Source organism: Salmo salar, chromosome 05 (assembly GCF_965601325.2).
Source record: "Salmo salar chromosome 05, fSalSal1, whole genome shotgun sequence".
In the NCBI taxonomy this organism is placed as follows: Eukaryota; Metazoa; Chordata; class Actinopteri; order Salmoniformes; family Salmonidae; genus Salmo; species Salmo salar.
The window spans coordinates 64,372,406-64,392,137 of record NC_138295.1 but is presented as its reverse complement, the minus strand read 5'-3'; the positions used below and the strand labels follow the sequence as shown (position 1 = coordinate 64,392,137).

At 39.7% G+C, this 19,732-nt stretch overlaps 1 protein-coding gene across 1 annotated transcript in view; it reads left to right on the top strand.

Annotated features, from left to right (window-relative positions):
* The first annotated feature begins 3,634 nt into the window (after positions 1–3,634).
* The window catches only part of LOC106605411 (triple functional domain protein), a 134,776-nt gene continuing 118,678 nt past the window's right edge, over positions 3,635–19,732 (top strand). Inside the window, exons 1-2 of the mRNA XM_014201021.3 lie at positions 3,635–3,881; positions 18,536–18,592. Of these exons, the coding sequence (XP_014056496.1) occupies positions 3,812–3,881; positions 18,536–18,592 (127 nt within the window). The 5' untranslated portion in view covers positions 3,635–3,811. The remainder of the gene's footprint in view (positions 3,882–18,535; positions 18,593–19,732) is intronic.

The following is a 19,732-nucleotide window of genomic DNA, read 5'->3' as shown; positions in this document are numbered from 1 at the left end:
TCAACAATGGGGCTGGGGGCTGAATGGGTCACTGTTATACAGTAGAGGCTACTCTTACAGACAGTTACAGACATGTCTCACGTGGACAGGTATGAAAGAGCCCTGTGGTCCAATTACTTGAGGAAGGGATTGACCAACAGAGAATGGATGGTGTTGAAGAGCAATACACAATACTAGGCCTCGACCTATGTTGTGAAACTCATTGTTAGGTTAGGCCTAGTTCAATCCAAGGAACACAATGACTTCTTAATAAAAGCCATTCACCAGTATGCATGTTGTACGCATGTTGTATGCATGTTGTACGCATGTTGTACTGAAACTAGAAAGGAATAACATTAATGTAAAGTGGTGAAGAGTGGGGTGAGATGAAAGTGCCAGGAGCTGATGATTAATATGACATAGCCAATCCTTCAAAAAATTAGGGGACCAACGAGTGTGGAGAAATGTTGAGTGACAAAAAAATCCACCCAAACTTCAAATTCAAAAGGGCAACCAGCATTTGGCTACTGCCTGTCCAAAGAGAACAACATACACCAAGAAACAAACACACCAGCCTATTGAATTTAATAGAATTTATTTTGGGTAACAGACATATACAACAAAATGTACAATGTGGACCCAGAGGATATTTTATTTTTTATTTTATTTTTTATTTTATTTATCCGTTATTTTACCAGGTAAGTTGACTGAGAACACGTTCTCATTTACAGCAACGACCTGGGGAATAGTTACAGGGGAGATGAGGGGGATGAATGAGCCAATTGTAAACTGGGGATTATTAGGTAACCGTGAAAGTTTGAGGGCCAGATTGGGAATTTAATATCACTTGAAAGTATTAATTAAAACACTTGTTTCCAAAGTGGTCCTCGATATTAAATTCCATTAGATTACACAATATTTACCGAGGACGATCACAGACGAAGCTGTCCCCATAACATTACTATAACATCCACAAAATGTCCCCATAACATCACCATAACATCACAAAATGTCCCCATAACATCACCATAATATCCACAAAATATCCCCATAACATTTTTTTAAATAAATATTTTTACATGTAAACTTTATTTAACTAGGCAAGTCAGTTAAGAACAAATTCTTATTTACAATGATGGCCTACCCCGGCCACACTCCGGACGGCGCTGGGCCAATTGTGCGCTGCCCTATGCCGTGGTATATTGGCCATAAATCACAAACCCCTGAGGTGCCTTATTGCTATTATAAACTGGTTACCAACTTAATTAGAGCAGTAAAAATACATGTTTTGTCATACACTGGAATACGGTCTCATATACCACAGCTGTCGGCCAATCAGCATTCAGGGCTCGAACCACCCAGTTTATAATGCAAATTATAAAGTTTGAGTCCTGAATGCTGACTGGCTGAAAGCCATACCACAGGTATGACACCATTTTTATTTGTACACTTCTAATTAGGTTGGTATCCAATTTATAATAGCAATAAGGCCAGAGGAGCTGTGGTATATGGCCAATATACCACGTCTAAGGGCTGTTCTTATGCACGACTCAAAGCAGAATGCCTGGATACAGCCATTAGCCATGCTTAAATATGCTTCAATTATTGTGAGCTCTTGAGTCTACATATGCATGCTCTTCATTACCAGAAAATGCCATCATTTTATTGGCAGGGATAAAGAAACAGGACCACAACATGATGAAAGCTATTGGCTACCTTGCCACCTCCACCAGACAAATACAAAGATATACAGTACAACTAACATACATTACGATCACATCTACACAAGCGAAATAGCTGATAATACCATCACCAAACCTGCATTTCCTTTATTGACTCCACGGGGACTGAGGGTTGGGACCTGTTCTCTAGTTGGACTTCGCAGAACGCGAGCTGAGAGACATGTTGTTTCCACACCATCACGAATATGTCTTTGAAGTGTGAATACAGTATCAGAATTCTGGAAACAGTTGCAAGTTTTCCATGTCACGTGGAATTCTTATATTTTGGTCCTTGGTGTCCTGGGCTGGCTCGAGGGGCTCAAGCGGCAGTTCTCAGATAACACTTTCCCACCAATTAAATGGTGTTAGCTGTTTCCTTGGTTACGTAGGACCAAGGAAATGATTTTTTCTGAATTTGCTATTCGGCATCCTTGGAACGTCCATACCCTAAACCCTAACCTTAACCCATACCCATACCCTAACATTAACCTTAACCATATTCCTTACCTAACGCTAACCCAAACTCCAACCTTAACCCTTACCTTAACCCTTTTGAATGTCTACTTCAATGGGGTATGGACGCCCCAAGGATTCCGGATAGCACGGACATTCTGATGGGGCAGCTACAAATACTTCCCTGCAGGCTGCACCATGCACAGCTAGCGTTGAGGAATCGGCCCAAATCAGCTAGCTGGGTGTTGACCATAGAAATAGCCCGGGTAGAAACACCACAAATCCACATTAATTTTCACGGTCCAGTCATGGGGGCACAAATAAGCTTATCATTATATCATTGAGAAATGTCTGATATTGATTCATTTTTAATCAATGTGGAAAGATACCTTTGTAGGACGCCTTTTTGGCCTACACGTGTTGTTGTGAAGGCTGCTAGTCTATAGTTTGTCGTCTTTCTGTATTTGTATATTGCTTTAATTTGTAACGTTACACTAGAGGGAATGGGTCACACAGGTGGGATGCACAAGTATGGAGAGCATACAAGCCTTTATCTTTCAAACATGCGTCTGTGTAATTAATGATTATTCCCAGCCGCACGCCAACATTGTGTGGAATATGAGGGGGCCATGAATTGAGACGTTGATGCAGCCGTTGAGTGTATCACAGGATACAATTATAGATATTTTCAAGATGCCTCGATGACACTTTGTAATGTAGGCCCTGAGAGGAGCGGAGACAATGTATTTCCAAATGGACACTATAATAATCTTCTTTACTTGATTTTACTAGCGGCTTTCTAAACTGCAGAATTTGTGCATCACAACATAGGCCAATTGGTATGCCAACACTACGAAGAGGACAAAATGTATCTATAAAGGTGCCTTATACTTTTTCAAACCAGTGGGAGGCAGTGTTTGATCGCAGAATGAACCGTCTGTATATTTTATAGCAGGCGTCTATCAATCATTATTGTAGGTAGGTCTATACAATCAATCTCTAATGGAAAATAATAACACCAGGCCAGTCATCATCAGGTAGGCTAAATAGTCGAAATGTCTTGATTATTCCCAGTGTAGGAAGTGCTTTTGTGATAAATAACATTTTATTCCTAGCCTATCTCACAGCTATGTTTTCCTGTTGGCTACCATAGCCTATGAAAGGTCTATGTCTATATTCTATCATGTCTGGTGGCCAAGTGTAGCCTGGTCCCAGATCTGTTTGAGCTTTTGCCAACTCCATTGTCATTGTCAGACATGACAAATCCGTAAGGAGTTGGCAAGAGAGCAGAAACAGACTGGCACCCTGGCTACACCAAGTAGCCTTTATGATTTGGCTCCCCTTTCATCCCATTTGTGGCGCACAATGCCTCAAAATATCAGGGATATTCCAGCAGGGCCAGAGACCCCATACAAGACCTCCCCTTTATCAACGGACTTCCCCCTCTGCCTCTGTGCTCAGGCTCTGGAGCGCCGCCGATCGGTAATAAGAATTTTCATTCTCGCCAAGATGGAGGTCTCTTGCCTATTGAAGAGAGAAAAGATTGCGTGCGTTTTACAGTAGAATATAATTTCAATGGTGTTGCATTTACATTTTCTCGGAAAATCTAGAGGAAGTCAATTCTTTGGAGATTATTTTTCCATATCGGTATTCCAGCCATGAGCTCTGGAGAGGGAATAGATGAGGCTGCTAAAGATGCGGCCGACATAGCGGCGTTTTTCAAGTCGGGTAAGTGAAAGAGGGGCGAGAACCTCCCGTAGCCCACTGTATTGATAATGCCATCTACATTGTTCCCGCATAGATGGTAAACTGATCAACAAATTCAGCCATTGGTGGGTGGATGCGTTAGAGAGATACGATTATTATTCTCCTAAACAGGCTCCCTGTCATCCTCTCTGCGTTTATTCCAATATGATAACAGAGTGAACCTCACATTATAGTAAATTACGCACACTTCAATGTAAAAAAAAACATACGTGTCTTGGATGGTTTATAATCTAGAAATGAAATGTAATAAATGTATCCCTATCCCGAGATATGTGTAGAATACATCTTTCAATTATTCTGTACCCTGCGTCGTGGCCAACGAACCTTTGGCAGTGAGCTGCTTGTTAGTCAGAACCACATCCTATTGATTGTGATAGCCTATCATGTAAACAAACTGTAGCCTATGATGCCGCCCAGGTGAAGAGGCTGCACAACCTATCTGGAACATAACTGAGTTTTAGGCCAGGCCTACGTAGCCTACGGAAACATCTTTCTGTTTACTCTCATTCAATGTGTTATGGACTAACCAAGAATAGACTATCACGTTTTTCTATTGCTGTTTAGTTTATTTCGATACCCATTAGTCCATCAGGGCAATAAACGAATCCCTAAAAAAATGTATCCTTACAAAATATTCAGGTTATTAGTGTTATTTATTTTAACATATCTAATACCATTGAGTTTATCTCTGGTATACATTCTAATATTTTTTTCTCTCTAGTCAATTTAATGACCTAACATAATGTATTTTTTTTACCCTAGTAGGCCAAACCTATTAAATCCCAGAAGTGGTCCACACCACACACTGCCATCATTTCCCCCCACATTAATTTGGGTAATCATGTAATTCTATTGGAATTAACATTTTGGAAAGTAAAGAAAAGTGCATATAGGTGCCTTGGGAACATCCTTGGACCATGGTGAGACCACCTCAGATGATTCACAGTCAGAGCAGCTGTTCGTTTGCGCTCAGCTGTTTCTGTAGCACCTGGTCTGGTGCATCTTGGTCAAGAAGTCTGTTTCCCACCATCCCCATTGATGACACACAGACACACAGACGGAAGTTTGAGTGGGACAGACAGGGTCAAGCTGAAGTGAAGAAGGGACTGAGTCTTTTGGAAAGATGAGTGATATAGCCTAATGATTTATATAATACATTCTATTCTATTCTTTAGTGTTTGCATGTTACATAGCATTGACTTGAGCTTTTAGGTCACTGGAGACTGAGGTAAAGGAAGTTAAGAAAGAGCTGTCTAAAGACAATGTTAGGAATTGGGTTTGGCGAAGGAATGTCCCAACATTAATGGAGTCAAGGGACCTCGAACTATAGGCTGATGGTCATATCTAACAAGGAAGAAATATATACATCGGCCTATGTTCCTTTCTTCCATAGTTACCACAAATATTTCCTCTCAGTGTCTCTTTAAGACAGCTTGGAATGCTATAATGGATTGTATTATATTGTTGCAGTCCACCGTTGGTATGTGGCCAGTGTTTTCTGCTGTAGCTGCTATAGACCATGTTTTGGGAGTTAACAATAACTACATGAACCTGAATGATGTGCATGAACAACATTTGCCTATAAATGGTCTCGGTCTAGATGCTTTGAGGTTTAAGTAGCCCATTTTTACTATTATTGTTAACTGTAAGGACTCAGCTTAGCTTGCTGTATCGGGTAATTAGGTTGTATTTTGTGCAGTGTTCAAGCTAGTAAATGTTTTGCATGGTGATGCATGTAGACTTTCAAATTTCACACATATTGTGTAGGTGCTAAAACTGTGACAGCTAGTCATGACGGTGTAAGAGAGAGGCCAGTGAAACACAGCACAAACAACATGACCCATAACTGTGTCCAAGCATACGATAGATAGGAGCAAGGAATATGTTGGCTGAGTCCCAAAAGGCACCCTATTCCATATAGTCCACTACTTTTGACCAGAACCCTATGCCTTTGTGGTACTATTTAAGGAATAGGGAATATGTTCGCTATAATAGGGTGCCATTTGGGATGCAACCATGGATATGTTGTTTGGCCTGTCAGTATCCTACAACACCATTCATCCTGAAGCCACAGTGAAAGGACAGAAAAGGCCATTCCACTTTCTGTAACCTCTCCGGCAGGCTTCCTAATTGCTGCTGGCTTGTTGAGCATTGAAATCTTGGCACAAAGTTGCTCTTTCTTGTTGCACTGAAACAGATTTCTTTAGTTTGGGGAGCTCTGGGTGCACCCACTGTGATGCCCTAGTTTGTCTTGAGTAGGACTTCGGTTGTGTCCCAAATGGCACCCTATTCCCTATATAGCGCACTAGTTTGGACCAGGGTAGGAATAGCGTGCCTTTTTTGACTCATATGGCTGTACTAAACGGCCTGGCTGAAGTTGTTATATGTCATTTAAGAAAAGACTGGGCTAATTTTAGTATTCGCCCTTTGAAGAGTATCTAACGCGATGATATACTAGACAGTCTGTATTGGAAGACGATACGCATAACATAAGTCATAGCTCGATAATTTAGGGAATTCAACTATCAAAACAGCATGCTTTTCAGTTTATGGAGACATATTTCTGTTTGGAGTTGCTGTGGTAGTCATGGAGATGTTGTGCTAGTCATAGTCGTCTATTACTCCTTGTCATTATTTGGTGATGAGTTAGACAGATGGACGTTATTCTGTCATTCCCACAGACATTGTATAGATCCCACATTGTATACTGAGTCATCCTCTTGTGAGCTAATCAGTGAGATTGTCATAACTTTGAGCCTGACGATGAGGCTCATTACAGCAGCTCAGTAGCATGCCTATGATGTCAGCCCACACAAAGCTTTAGGTCTTTGTCCCAAGGAATTCAAAACTATTACACTGTAAGCTTATATTCACTTTACACTGAGTGTACAAAACATTAGGAACACCTGATCATAGACTGACATAGACTGACCAGGTGAATCCAGGTGGAATCTATAATCCCTTATTTATGTCACTTGTTAAATCCACTTCAATCAGTGTAGATAAAAGTGAGGAGACAGGTTGAAGATGGATTTTTAAGCCTTCGAGACAATTGAGACATTGATTGGGTATGTGTGCCATTCAGCCGGTGAACGGGAAAGACAAAGGATTGAAGTGCCTTTGAACGGTGTATGGTAGTAGGTGCCAGGCGCACCGCTTGAGTGTCAAGTACTGCAAAGCTGCTGGGTTTTTCACACTCAACAGTTTCCCGTGTGTATCAAGAATGGTCCACCTCCCAAAGGACATCCAGTCAATTTTACACAACTGTGGGAAAAGTTGTAGTCAACATGGACCAGCATCCATGTGGGAACACTTTCAACACCTTGTAGAGTCCATGCCCCGACGAATTCAGTCTGTTCTGAGGGCAGAAGGGAGGGGTGCAACTCAATATTAGGAAGGTGTTCCTAATGTTTTATACACTCAGTGTATATTAACACTATATATTAACTATTTACCTAGTTATTACATTGACACCAAGTGTAGTATACAGAGCTTTAGGAAGGCATAAGGTTGTCTTGGCCTGTTTGATGTGAGTTGACTCTTAGAGGGATCATCCTGTCCGTCACTGTACAGTAAGCTGTTGTAATGCAGAGCTGCTCGCTGGCTATTCATAGTGTACTGTGGCATTGCCCATTAGCTTTTAATGACCCAAATCAGGAGGTCATTTTCAGTGGCTTTTTAAGGATAACAGACTGAATGAATTGTGTAATTGAATTATGCTTATTTTTCTTGTTTTTTAGGAACAAGACGAAAAATGTATGAGGTATAACTAACTTTTATGACACAGCATCATGGCATACTTACAAATGAGTACGCTGTAGCTCAATCAGGCACCACTGAGTTCTGATTTACAAGGTAATAATATACTAGTCATCCATCATACCACCAGTGGTATAATGAGACCTATGGTTCCAACAAAGATATAGTGTTTACTATGTCAAAGTACCTTCTATTTTTGTCCTGTATCAAATACCGTAGTCAGGCGCCATTTTCCACCACATAGCTGCCTTGCTTTGCCCATTTACCATATTACACAGTGGGGTTGTTCTTGTGAGAGGACGGCCGTTACATTGGCAACGGTATAAATCAGGATATTTTCTGTGTACATGATTGTTCCAGTATCCAGCTCAGAGCTGGCTGAGGTTTACCAATTACTTTCATTTGATTGGCTCTTTGGAAAAGCCCCTTTACTAATGCCTTATGTCCCCATTCCATTTAAACATTACTTGCTTTCTAGCGGTGATATTATACCATAGAAAGGTCACAGTTATCATCTATTTACCATCAACTGTTGGACATGAAAATTCAAAATGTCTTTGTCCGCTTAGGAATGAAAAAGTTGATTATGACTAGGCCTAATTAGACTGGCCTGTAATGGCCAGTAATGTGAGCCAAATTGTTGTAATGCATGTGATCCAGCGTTATCACCCAGTGTGATCATGCTTATCGAAGTGGAAACCTAAGTGTTATGTAATAAAATGTCTACTGGTGGCACAAAATCAAAGGTCTGACTGCACGGAGATGCTTGGGAATGTGGGTGTTTCAGGGGAAGTGGGTATATCTGACCTCTGTCATCTAGGACGTGACAATGGTTAATCAAATCTCCCCATTTCTGACAATTTTTTTGCGCAGTTTTGCAGGCCTTCTCATACAGCTGCAACTGTATATGCATTCATAAATCAAGACCTTTCTTGAGTTGGGCTCTGGGATGGTGCAACTGTTCTGAGTCTGAGTCTATGGTTGTTGTGGGGGAAAGGGGTTGAGTGTGTATGAGTGTGTATGAGTGTGTGGGTGTGTGGGTGTGTGTGTATCCCACAACTGTTGCGAGGGAGTAAAAGAAAAGATGTTAGGGACAATATAGGATGATTCACAATAATTGTTTGCTAATATAATAATTGCTTGCCATAATGTAATTTTTGTAATGGCGAGACTGGTGAGAGGTAAATGACTAAAATGTAGGTAAAAATCCTTTGCATAAATTGCCTAAATTACTACAATTATTAATAGCTAATTATGGAAAATAAGATAAACAGGATTTTTAAAGTATATATATATATATATATATATATATATATATATATATATTTTAATGGCTATATATAATACAAATCGAGGAGAGGGGTATGGAAATGCATTGGGTAGTTGATCTGCTTCTCTTCTGTGGGTGGCACTGTGTGTCCTTTTCGAAGGATGGGTCCCGGTGTCTCCAGGGCTATGGGATCCGGGGGGTCGGGGGTGGTCTGCCGTGCATTGGGATGACAACCCAACTCGGGATGAGGAGGGCTTTTAGCAGGTGGAGACCAATTGGTGGTTTACTTAGTAGCAATGCAAATATCATGGTACAGCTATATAGACACTCAATCATCATGTTTCTTTTTTTTTCTTTACCCCCCTTTTTTCTCCCCAATTTCGTGGTATCTCATTGGTAGTAGTTACAGTCTTATCTCATCGCTGTAACTCCCGTACGGACTCGGGAGAGGCGAAGGTCGAGAGCCATGCGTCCTCCGAAACACAACCCAACCAAGCTGCACTGCTTCTTGACACAATGTCCATCCAACCTGGAAGCCAGCCGCACCAATGTGTCGGAGAAAACACCGTACACCTGGCGACCTGGTCAGCGTGCACTGCGCCCGGCCGCCACAGGAGTCGCTAGTGCGCGATGAGACATATCTCTGCCGGCCAAACCCTCCCTAACCCGGGCGACGCTGGGCCAATTGTGCGCCACCCCATGAGCCTCCCGGTCGCGGCCGGCTGCGACAGAGCCTGGACTTGAACCCAATCTCTGGTGGCACAGCTAGCACTGCCTTAGACCACTGCGCCACCCGGGAGGCCCATGTTTCTTTTTAATGGTACGTTTACAAACATATATTCTGATAAATAGAATTGAAACTTGTGTCTCATTATGTGGTGAAATAAGTATAGCCAGTTATAATTGTAATGGCTTAGCAGATAATAAGACGATCAGTATTTACCTGGCTAAAAGAGAAGGAATATAATATCTATTGTTTACAGGAAACTCATTCAACAATTTTAGATGAAGTTTTGTGGAAAAAGGCCTGGGGGGGACGAAATATATTTCTACCATGGGCAAAGAAATTCAAAAGGGGTGATGAAATTAATTAACAGTAATTTTGATCCAAATGTGCAAATTGTCCAAACACATCATCAAGGTAGAAGGATTATTTTAAATATGTTATTGGACATTAAACAGATATGGCATATTAACCTATACGGTCCAAATAATGATGATCCAAGCTTCTTTGAAAATATATGTAAGAATTTATCAACTCTATAAGCAACACTAGACTCTTTTTTTTTGTGGGGGATTTTAATACGGTTTTAAAAAACCTCTATGGACCGTAAAGGAAATCACACTACAAACTATCACCCTCAGGCACTTAAGGAAATCATGAATGTAATGGATATATTGGAATTAGTGGATATATGGAGACTTAAATACCCTGACCTAGTGAGATATACATGGCGGAGGCTTAATCAAGCTAGTCGTCTTGATTACTTTTTTATGTAATTCTCTCTGGCACCAAAAGTTTAAAAAAGTGTTGATAGGGGACAGAATGCAGTCAGATCATCACATAATTGCTATATACATTACTCTTACAGAATTTCCACGTGGGTGAGGATATTGGAAATTTAATCAAAGCCTACTGGATGATAATTTGTTTATATAGTGCCTTGCAAAATTATTCACCCCCTTGGCGTTTTTCCTATTTTGTTGCATTACAACCTGTCATTTAAATTGATTTTTATTTGGATTTCTTGTAATGGACATACACAAAATAGTCAAAATTGGAAACATTTAAATGTCTTGGAATGGCCTAGTCAAAGCCCAGACCTCAATCCAATTGAGAATCTGTGGTATGACTTAAAGATTGCTGTACACCAGCAGAACCCATCCAATTTGAAGGAGCAGGAGCAGTTTTGCCTTGAAGAATGGGCAAAAATCCCAGTGGCTAGATGTGCCAAGCTTATAGAGACATACCCCAAGAGACTTGCAGCTGTAATTGCTGCAAAAGGTGGCGCTGCAAAGTATTGACTTTGGGGGGGGTGAATAGTTATGCATGCTCAAGTTTTTGTCTTATTTCTTGTTTTGCATCTTCAAAGTGGTAGGCATGTTGTGTAAATCAAATGATACAAACCCCCCAAAAATCAATTTTAATTCCAGGTTGTAAGGCAACAAAATAGAAAAAATGCCAATTGGGGGAGAATACTTTCGCAAGACACTGAAACTAGGACCGAAGAATTTATGACTTTTTCCGACATAACATTGGTACAGCAGATCCCCTTATTGTATGGGATACTTTTAAATGTGCCTTTAGAGGCCATGCAATTCAGTACTCATCTATAAAACAAAAGCAATTTAGATCAAAAGAGTCTATATTAGCAACGGAAATTGAAGGACTAACAGTACAGTTCGATAGCAATAAAAACTGTATCATAGACGCACAGAATAAGTTAGAGGAAAAACAAAAAGAAATGGAGGAACTTATTCAAGAAAGATCCAGTGTAATATTATAAAAATAAAGCGAACTGGATGGCATATGGGGAAAAATGCATCAAATTATTTTTCAATCTTCAACATAGAAGTGCTACAAAAAAAATGTATTGAAACTTGTTACAAATGGAGTCACACATGATTCACCAAATTATATTTTGAAAGAGGAAGTAAAGTACTTTAAAAATATGTTTTTGTTTCAGTCTCCTCCAGCTCCACAAACTAAAGCTAATTGTATGGATTTTTTTCCCTATTAATAATGTAAAATTAACATCTGTACAGAAAGACTCATGTGAAGGCCAAATTACAGAGGAGGAACTTCTTGATACAATTAAAGCCTTTAAGGCTGGGAAAACTCCAGGGCTGGATGGCATACCAGTGGAAGTATACAAAACATTTGTTGATATACTCAGAGGAGCATTATTAGCATGTTTGAACCACTCCTATGTAAACAGTAGATTATCGGACATGCAACAAGAAGGTCTGATTTCATTATTACTGAAACAGGATCTAAGTGGTATATATAAAAATCCAGTCCATTTAAAAAATTGGAGGCCTCTTCAGTGTTGTGATGCAAATATTCTAGCTAAATGCTTGGCACATAGATTTAAAAAGGTATTGTCAGATATTATTCATCCTAATCATACACCTTTTTTACATGGACGATACATTGAAGATAATATAAGACAAGTACTGGAAACAATAGAATACTATGAAATATCGGGGAAACCAAACCTGGTTTTCATAGCTGATTTTGAAAAGGCTTTTGATAAAGTACGAATTAAGTTTATATATAAATGACTAGAATATTTCAATTTTTGAGAATCTCTTATAAAATGGGTTAAAGTTATGTATAGTAACCCTAGGTGTAAAATAGTAAATAATGTCTACATCTCAGAAAGTTTTAAACTGTCAAGAGGAGTAAAACAAGGTTGTCCACTATCGGGCATATCTATTTATTAGTGCCATCGAAATGTTAGCTGATAAAATTAGATCCAACAATAATATTAAGGGTTTAGAATTCCATGGCTTAAAAACAAAGGTGTCATTATATGCTGATGATTCCTTTTTTTCTGTTGAAACCACAATTAGAGGATCTAGATACTTTTGCTAACCTCCCTGGATTAAAACCAAATTATGATGAGTGTACTATATTATGTATTGGATCACTAAAAAATGCAACTTTTACATTACCGTGTAGTTTACCAATACAATGGTCTGACAGGGATGTGGACATACTCAGTATACAAATCCCGAAAGAAAGATATTATCTCACTCCAATACATTTTTATAGAAATTTAGCAAAAATAGATAAGATGTTGCTACCATGGAAAGGAAAATACCTGTCTATTTGTGGAAAAATCACCCTGATTAACTCTTTAGTCATATCATAGTTTACCTATTTGATTATTGTTTTGCCTACAGCTAGTGACCTGATTTTGAAATTATATGAACAAAAAATATTCAATTTGATTCTGAATGGCAAGCCAGACAAAATTAAAAGGGCCTATTTATATAACGAATATGAATTCGGAGGGCAGAAATTATTAAAAATTAAAGCATTAGACCTCTCACTAAAGGCATAATTCATACAAAAGTTATACTTAAATCCGAAATGATTCTCTTGCAAATTAGTAAGAATGTCTCACCCCATGTTCAAGAATGGCCTTTTCCCTTTATTCAGATACACCTGCTCACTTTCGGTTATTTGAAAACGAAATCATCCCCAACATATCTTTATTTTTTAAATAAGCCTTAGAAAGTTGGTTGCAATTTCAGTTTAATCCACCTGAAACAAATAATACAAATAATAACAGAACAAATAATACAACAAACATTGTGGTTAAACTCAAATATACAAATTTATTAAAAAAGCTTATTTTTTGATAAAATGTTTAAAAAAGGTATAATTTTTGTAAATGATATCATAAATAGGACTGGTGGAGTTATGTCACACATGCAGCTAACACAGACATATGGAAATGTCTGCTCTACCCAAAATTACAACCAACTAATTGCAGCAATAACACAAAAATGGCAAGTAGAAGGAGGATAATGTAAGAAACTTGTCTGTTGGCCCTGCATTAAAGACCATAAATGGTTAAAAAAATTGTGATAAATAAAAAGATATACCAATTTAATTTACAGACCCAAAAAATGACAGCTGTGCCATATAAATTGCTAAATAGTTGGGAAGAGTTTTTCGATGTACTGATTCCATGGCACATGGTTTATTAATTGACACGCAAAACAATAGCGGATTCAAAACTTCACATTTTTCATTTTATTTTAGCAAAAATGTTTATTTTTAATTTACAATCTTTAGACGCTATAAGAACAGAAAGGTTCAGTACTTTTGTGAAGCATCACAGCACAGTTGAAAAATATATGGCAAATAGAAATCCAAAATGGATGGTGTTAAGAGATAGATGGGAGGGGTTGAATGGAGCTGAAGGATGGGACTAATAACAACAAGATAACCAATATAAAACATATGGGGTCTGTAAAATGTATATGGGTTCAGACATTTTTTTAAATAGCACAGTTACAAATAGAAATCAAACTGGATGGACATTAGAAATAGAGGACAGACTAAAAACAAACAAAATATAACTGTAAAATAGATTGTGTCTGTAAAATGTGTATAATATGTATAAACTGAAGGTAGAAGCCTAACTGTTATTGTTTATTAGTTTTCTCCAATTGGGGGAGGGGTGGTAGGGTTTGCGGGGAATAATAAAGGTATATTCAAAAAAAAAAAGTGTGTATGTATGTAAAAACTTTTTTTTTTTAATGTCCCCATTCCATTTAAACATTACTTGCTTTCTAGTGGTAATATTATGCAATATAAAGGTCACAGTTATCATCTATTTACCATCAACTGTTGGACAAGAAAATTCTAAATGTCTTTGTCCGTTTTGGAATGAAAAATGAGATTATGACCTGGCCTAATTAGACTGGCCTGTAATGGCCAGTAATGTGAGCAAAATTGTTGTACTGCCTGTGATCCAGCGTTATCACCCAGTGTGATCATGCTTATCGAAGTGGAAACCTAAGTGTTATGTAATAAAATGTCTACTGGCTGCTGCTGAGGAACAGACTTGACCCAACTAAAGTCTTCTTAGCTGTGTCATAATAATGGTGTAGTGTAGTAGGGACCAGATGCTCCAGAATCAATTCACATCATGAGAGAGGGAGAGGGGGAGAGAGAGAGAAGGGGAGAGAGAGAGAGAGAGGGAGGGGGTGAGAGAGAGAGAGAGAGAGAGAGAGAGAGAGAGAGAGAGAGAGAGAGAGAGAGAGAGGGAGCGAGAGAAAAAGAGCGAACGACAGGAAGGACAGAAAAAACACCTCTGCAAATGATAGAGTAGTAAAGGCTAAAGTCAGGGTGGAGTAGGCCATGGCTTGCTTTTATACATATTCTACAGTCAGAAAGAATTCTCTTGCGTTCTATCGCAAAGTAATTGGCAGTTGTTCTAGTGGAGTAGAAGCAATCAGCCCAGAGTGGCATTGCACCATGAAACGGCCTCAGCCCAGCCGCCATCATGCCATCCTCCTCATAATTGGAAAAAGAAGAGCTTTTGACTGGAGCTGTTCTGTTTTTCCCAGACTCACTTTGGTGGTTTGGTTTCCCTCTTCCTCTCCTCAGCGAGTCCACTGTATGCTCACAATGGAGAGCAGATGTTTTAGTGCTTCTTGACTGTTATGGATTTGTTTATTGTAGAGCTGTTTATAAAGCAGCCTGCTGAGTGTCATTTATGAGATCCATGGCATTTATAGTATAGATTAGTTAGAGATGCTAGGCTTTTCACTGACCCACAGAACTAGATAAGGCCACATCTCACTCAAAGCAGCAATCGATGCACAATTCTGTAGTATAGATCATGAACTGTAGGCCTATGCGAGTTGTGTGGAAGAAATCTAAAGAAAATCGTTAAAACTGCATGTGTGATCAGAAGAATAGCAAAGTATTTACCGGGAAAGATTCTTAAGCAAACAACCGAAGCATGAATTGAGAGTCAGGTGAACTACTGTTCTGGGGTCTGGGGAAATTCATCAGAAAGTGAGATTAGGAGGATGCAGATTGCACAGAACAAAGCAACAACGATTGTTTTATGGTGGAGATATGATACTTCTCTTGTAGTCATGTACAATGGTCTTGGGTGGTCATCGATCAAACAAGATAATTGAAAAACACATGCTTATTTTATTTTACAAAGTACACCACTTAAAACGGCCGAACACATACATAACAGTATTCAGTTGGTAAGAGACAGACATTCAGTCATTACAAGAAACAGATTGTCCCCCATCGATGTCTTATCTCGGCAGAGAAGTGAAATAGGCAAAATAACATTTCGATTCAGAGTAATAAAGAAATGTAATCATTTATCTAGCAAACCAGAAACCTTTCAATTTATAAATTCATACAATACTTAGAACCACTTAAATATAATAAATTGCAAGGTTGTGCATGACTATGGTAGATGAACAAACCAATCTATCTTTTCAGACTGTTAGATTATTTATCTGGTCAATATGGCAGTGTATTATGTCTGTTGTTTATAACAGTGTGTTAAATGTGATTGTATTGTAAATTGTATTTTAATGTTTAAGGACTCTAGGAAGATTAGTCCAAATGAGGATTAAAATAGATCCTAATTAAATTAAATAAAACACTAATGCTTGCAGAGCTTAAAGTCATTGCTTACAGGGTAAGGAAACCAATATGTAATTTGGGTGAACTATCCCTTTAATAACATTAATTTCCCATTTAAATAGTCCCGATTTGCATACAGATAACCGTCAATGTCAATAAGTAGGAATTGAGAATGCAGAGTGAAGTCGATAACTAGCCTAAGGGATGGCTTAATTCAGTCAGGAATATAGAGGTATCAATCACAGCAGCCTCAGCCTGCCACCCACGTTGCCTGGGGGCCAGGAAGGAAGGAAAGAAAAGGGATTGTGGGCCATGAAGAAGAAGAGTGGCGGTGGGCTGAGCCTGCCTGTGTGTCTCCTTGAAATCCCTCATCTGATAAGAGAGGATTTCCTATCCATCAGAAAACCTCAGCCACCCACACCCTACCAGACACACACAGCCAGCAGCCCCCTCATTCCCAGCAGTAAGGCGGCGTCTGGAATCAGGGCATCTCATCTCAGAACCCTGGCCTCCTAGGTGTCTGTCTGCCGGCCTGCCTTCCTGTCTGTGTCCCTCTCAGAGACTAGCTGTTATATCAAACAGAGCAGCAGGGTTTTATGTGTTTCTGAGCTTATGTATTAACACCCCTCTTCTCTCTGATGGTAATAATAAACTCAGACGCACACACACACACGAGCGCATTTGATCCTTCCCGTCGTTCATGCAGGACGGCATATTAAAAATCATATACTATTAAAAGCCTTTATGTTTTGAGAACATGCCTTTCCTCTTTTTAATGAGGTTGCGGCACACACACGCACACACACGCACACGTACACACACACACACACAGCACACACACACACACACACACACACACACACACACACACACACACACACACACACACACACACACACACACAGACAGGGCTCAGTTTGGGAATCAAAGCAGCATGGCTCATAGTGGGATTGAGCTAGGGGATGTTTGGTGTGGTGTGGTTGCAGCTGTGTGCCCTCCCTGTGCTTGTCTCCAGGGAACAGCTGTGCACAGCTTGTCAAACAGGAACTCCACACGGAGCGAAACATCCTCTCCCCTTTGAAGACACTAACATGTTTAGATCCTCCTCGTGCTGCACTCTGCCAGTGGTCGCCTGGTTTAAATAGATCATGCACCGCTGCTCAGATTTGTATAAAAACAAGCAAACTAAACTAAAATCCACATAATACAATATTGTCTATCTCATTCACCCCGTTCAAGTTGGTGTTTGTTTGTATGAGAGACATCGTTTTAGTCCACTTTTAGATGTCATACCCTGGATAGTTAGACATGTAACTGACTGTAACTCATAGCCATTTCCATGTTAGAAAACCCCTAGGTGAATAGGCAAGAGTAGGATACCAGAGATACAATGTAGGATGCCAGTTACAAAACCTAAGGCTTCGTCTTACAGCAGAGGACCCTCCAGTCTATATTTACATTACAATTTTTACATTTCAGTCATTTAGCCGACGCTCTTATCCTGAGTGACTTACAGTTAGTGCATTCACCTGAAGATAGCTAGGTGAGACAACCACATTATCACAGTAAGTACATTTAATAAATAAGTGTTAGTTCAAGAAAGGCAAGTTTTTTGGGGGGTGGATGGGGGAGGTTTCAATCGGATCATCATCATGTGAATTCCCCGTCACATGTCTTCGAGACACTTTGATTGTGACCTTAGTATAGCCTAACATCAAATCCACAACGCCGTTAACATCGAACAGCCACTGCAGTTCGCCGCCCATTTAATCCCTAGCAGCAGCATATGCTGGTTTGTCTTTTGAGAAGCAGGCAAAGTAGAGCTAAGCTGGAGCTATCCCATAGATGAATGACCCAGAAAGAAAACAGGGCTGTACTGCCAACAGCCCACAACACCACAGTACTGCCATATAGACGTAGAAGTGAGTCAGTCTGTCAGAATGAAGAGAAAGCCTCACTTAACTCACTGTAATGTGCCACTGTAAAAATCAGAGCAGACGATGACAGACTGTGTTTAATTTTAATGACTCCAGGTGAATTATCCAGCATTCCAGCTTCAAAGATATCATTTTTTTCAGGCGTGTGGCGGTAGAAAGATCTACAGATTCCCGCTCAGTGGTTCTATATCATGATTCATTCCTGTACCAGTTTGTCAGCTGTAAGTCATTTGGTGGCTTCATGTTCAATTTTGACTGCATCCCAAATGGTACTCTATTCCCTGTATAATGCACTACTGTTGTATTGGGAATAGGGTGCCATTTGTGACACAGCCCATGTCTCATGCTGTTTCATGTCTTTGACTAGCCAGATACTGGGATCAAAGCAGCTCTTCCTTGTCCTCTCATCTGCAGGCAATAATCACATGCTCAAGGTCGGAAGAGATTCTCAAAGCCAGGCCACTGCATTCATTCGCTGACTATTCTTTTTTCTTCTTAATTTTTCTAGATTCTCTCCCTCTTTCAAAATGTGAGCCCAAACTGGATGGACCCAGTCAACAAGCAGGTAATTTATTTACTTCATTCTTTTGCTTTGTCTGTGGAATGTATTGTGTAATTGTGCTACGCGTATGACGTGACATCTTGCTTTGGGATACCCTCTCAGATATCTGTTTATGCCTGTTTGTGGTCAGGTTTGGGGAAGAAACAGAAACCGATCCTATCATATCTCGATATGGGAGAGAGAGAGATGAAATGACCTCTCATTTGAGCTCCCCTTATCTCTCTGCTTGGGTACATGGGTATACTGCACATACACAGCTACTATATATAGTATATTACATGGCTGCTGTTGACAGTGACCTGCTCTTAGTGCAGCCCAGCTGATTGAGAGTGAAAGTTAAGTACAGAGGGTCTGGTTTAACTGAAGGTCCTCATCACTGACTCAGTGCCATCAGAGCCTACCGGTGAATTTTTTTCATCATGGATGCTTTCTTGTGTGTAGTCATTTCCTATTAGGCTCTACATGGAGTCTTGAAGGTTAATGTAGGATAGAGTTTTCACCCGTGACATTCTTCATGGCTAACTGGTCACTGACCTGATTATTTCTCAACTAGGTTTAACAAGGTGACACACGCAGACACACACACACAGACACGGCTGCACTTCACCGCACTTGACTAGTTGGCACATGGTCAACCAGACTGTCACCTGCTTTAATAACTGAATGCCATCACGGTCTCTGTGTTCTTTATGTTCAGAAGGCCTGTGTTTAAAAACACACACAGTCCAAACTTCATACCTACACGGACTGGTTACTGATCGGTCGCATATTCTGTTTTCCACATTCTGTTAGTTGAAGTGAAATATTTAACACATTTGTATCTACTATGATGAACCTGTTAGATGCTGCACATTCATTTGCAGGTGTTTCAGCTGCCAAGTTAATTATATAGGGTTAATAATGAGTTTCAATGAAGATATATGCTGACTCTGCTGTTACTAAAGATGGACTGGCTAGAGGGGAAAATGGTTTATGTGTGAATTATTCAATAAAGTTGACCAAACATTTTTCTATCTGCTGAAAATTCCCTTTGGATATTTTGAATGCTACATAGGTAGGAGAAGTAGGCTGTGTTATGTCATGATTTTTTTAGCTTACCTTCTGCTGGTGGCCAAAAATCTACCATGTGCACTAGGTGTCATG